Source organism: Rhagoletis pomonella, unplaced genomic scaffold, assembly GCF_013731165.1.
Source record: "Rhagoletis pomonella isolate Grant_MI unplaced genomic scaffold, Rhpom_1.0 Rhpom_scaffold_19174, whole genome shotgun sequence".
NCBI classification, from domain to species: Eukaryota; Metazoa; Arthropoda; class Insecta; order Diptera; family Tephritidae; genus Rhagoletis; species Rhagoletis pomonella.
The window spans coordinates 1-2,594 of NW_023477697.1; the positions used below are offsets into that span (position 1 = coordinate 1).

Consider the following 2,594-nt stretch of genomic DNA (forward strand, 5'->3'; position numbering starts at 1 on the left):
TAGACAATTGCTTGCTCACCTATATTCGATCCCATGTGATCCTGTATTATATTCTCGAAGTAAGATAATGGCGGCACGACCGCTTGTAGGTCATTCAGCTGATTGGCCACCTGCTCGATAGGCGTCAACGGCGTCAGCGGTCCAACTAAGCTGGGCAATGTCATCTGCGATCCACCGCTATCAAGCGTATAAATATGCAACATTTCATTGTGTGGCACCGGCGGGTGTAAATCGGCATTGCTCATCGTTTCCTCCGACACCACGGACAGATGATCAAATGCTTGATGTAAATTTGGTGTGCTTTCGGACGCGGCGCCCATGGAATTAACGCCCAGTTTCGCCGTATCTGTGCGTGGTGTCGGAGGAAACGATGAGCAATGCCGATTTACACCCGCCGGTGCCACACAATGAAATGTTGCATATTTATACGCTTGATAGCGGTGGATCGCAGATGACATTGCCCAGCTTAGTTGGACCGCTGACGCCGTTGACGCCTATCGAGCAGGTGGCCAATCAGCTGAATGACCTACAAGCGGTCGTGCCGCCATTATCTTACTTCGAGAATATAATACAGGATCACATGGGATCGAATATAGGTGAGCAAGCAATTGTCTAGTATTGTCGCATTAATATCTTGAAACATTCTCCATCCACTGCAAAGGCAACGCACCAAGCGCCAGCTCGCCTATTTCGAAAAATATGCGCCACACCAACGGTTGGGACTACAAACTGCAATCGCCTTTCGCACATCGAAAAATTTCGGGCGACAGCTCACAACCGGCTCTACAGATAGCCAATCTTTCGTCGAGTACGGCACAACAACAACGCTTTAAGCCGCCTCAGCTGTTGACAACATTTGTGCCGGCGGCAGGTAATGCAAGCTCGTCTAACTCGACCGGTTTTACGGTAACAGCGCCGAGTGTGCAGAGCCAGCCAAATACGTCCACAATAGAAACAGTCGCAATCACGACAACGCCTGTGAATGTGCCATCGACACTAAGTAGCCCAAAGCACTTCTTTGCGCCACTTAAACCCCGGCTGAAACTCAACACAGATTTGGCTAATAAAACCACGAACAACACCAACGTGCCTGGGGTACCACCCCTAAGTTCCAATCCAACAACAGCGGCGGTCGATGTTGAAGCAAATGCCTGTCAAAATTGCGACCCGCCTGACCTCTATGTACACAACGGTGTGGCTTCGCCTTACCAGCGTCAAATAGCGACCGCAACGAGTGCGGCCCATGCGGTGCCACCGCCAGTGCCTCAACGTGGCAGCTCCTCTCAAGTAAGTCCCCAGCATCGCGCTCGCGCGCATCACCAACACCAATATATGCAGGAGTGGCAGCAGCAGCAGTCGAACATGCGTCAACATTTACATCCGCACCAGTATTCGCATCAGTACCAGCAGCAGCACCAGCGGCCACTGCAACAGCAACACTCGCAGCTGCATTCAGCTGTTGGGCTACCGCAATCGGTTGTCACCATCACGGTGACCGTAGATGATGCTGATGAGGTCGCCGCCGGTGCTGATACTGTTGCCGCTAGCGGTACTGATGCGGCTGTTGCTGCCACTGCAGTGCCTAACAATTTGGCAGTGAAGGGTAACCGCGCCCCATCGGCGGCATTAATTAACTCGCCACTTTCACTGCAAGCATCGCTTTATGCCACGGCAACAATACCAGTCCTGCAATCGCCTGCCGCTATGCCAGCGGTTTTTGTTGCACAACCTAACACTGTAATAACTAAGTTAAGTGAGCCAATTTATGCTACCGCACAAAAGCGCAGTAAGAGCCTAATTACCGCACCAGCGCTCACCAAACCTCTGGTGGCGGCTATCATCACCCCTACCAAGCGTCCAACGCCAACAACATCAAACAAAAGTAGTGCGACAGCAACGCCAGTTCACTCGCCGATACCAGTGCCTACGCCAACATCGGCGCCAAAAGCAATGCTTGTGGATGGTCACAGCCAGGTGAGGGGTCCTACTGGACCGCTCCGCCAAAATGTGCTTTGAGTGTTGGTTATTGTTGGTAGTGGGTAGACACAGATTGTATTGAGTAGTGCCAAGTTATGAGTTTTATATGCTTATACCTAAATTCATAAAATGTAAAATACATATTTATGTATGTAGTTTTGAATTGCTTGGTGACAAAAAAACTGAAAAATATGTTATCAATTTACGAAGCTTTTAGTCCTTTTTATTTTTATAACACCTGTTAAATTTTTATTTTATATATCTAGTCATTATGTATGCACACTTAGACTAGTCCGCCTCACTCTAAAAAAATTCTCACAAGTACCGCACAGTGACTTTTATCGAATAAGTGCCTGAAGACGCTAATAAAATAAGCTCTGTATTCGTATTTCTTCCACTTATATCAGTATCGATTCTACCGGTAGACAAAAGCTATTGCTAAGTGTGGTGAGAATATCGATAGTTTTTCGATTTTATTTTGTTTAAATTAATTATTTTACACTCATATCTTAAAAAAATGGATTAATATTATTTGGCCATTCTACGCAAATACAGTAGGTTGGGTACTCTGCCATATATTTATGTATGTACCTGCCTCTAATATAGCCTCATAATGG

General features: G+C 47.3%; 1 protein-coding gene across 1 annotated transcript; it reads left to right on the plus strand.

The window, feature by feature from the left end:
* Window positions 1–269: 269 nt before the first annotated feature.
* Window positions 270–1,974, plus strand: LOC118732356 (dual specificity protein kinase splA-like; the record flags this gene model as incomplete). The annotated part of the gene is made up of 3 exons (XM_036461486.1): window positions 270–279; window positions 336–596; window positions 662–1,974. Coding segments are annotated over exons 1-3 (1,584 nt in total), but the record flags the coding sequence as incomplete, so codon positions are not given.
* Between the last annotated feature and the right edge of the window lie 620 nt (window positions 1,975–2,594).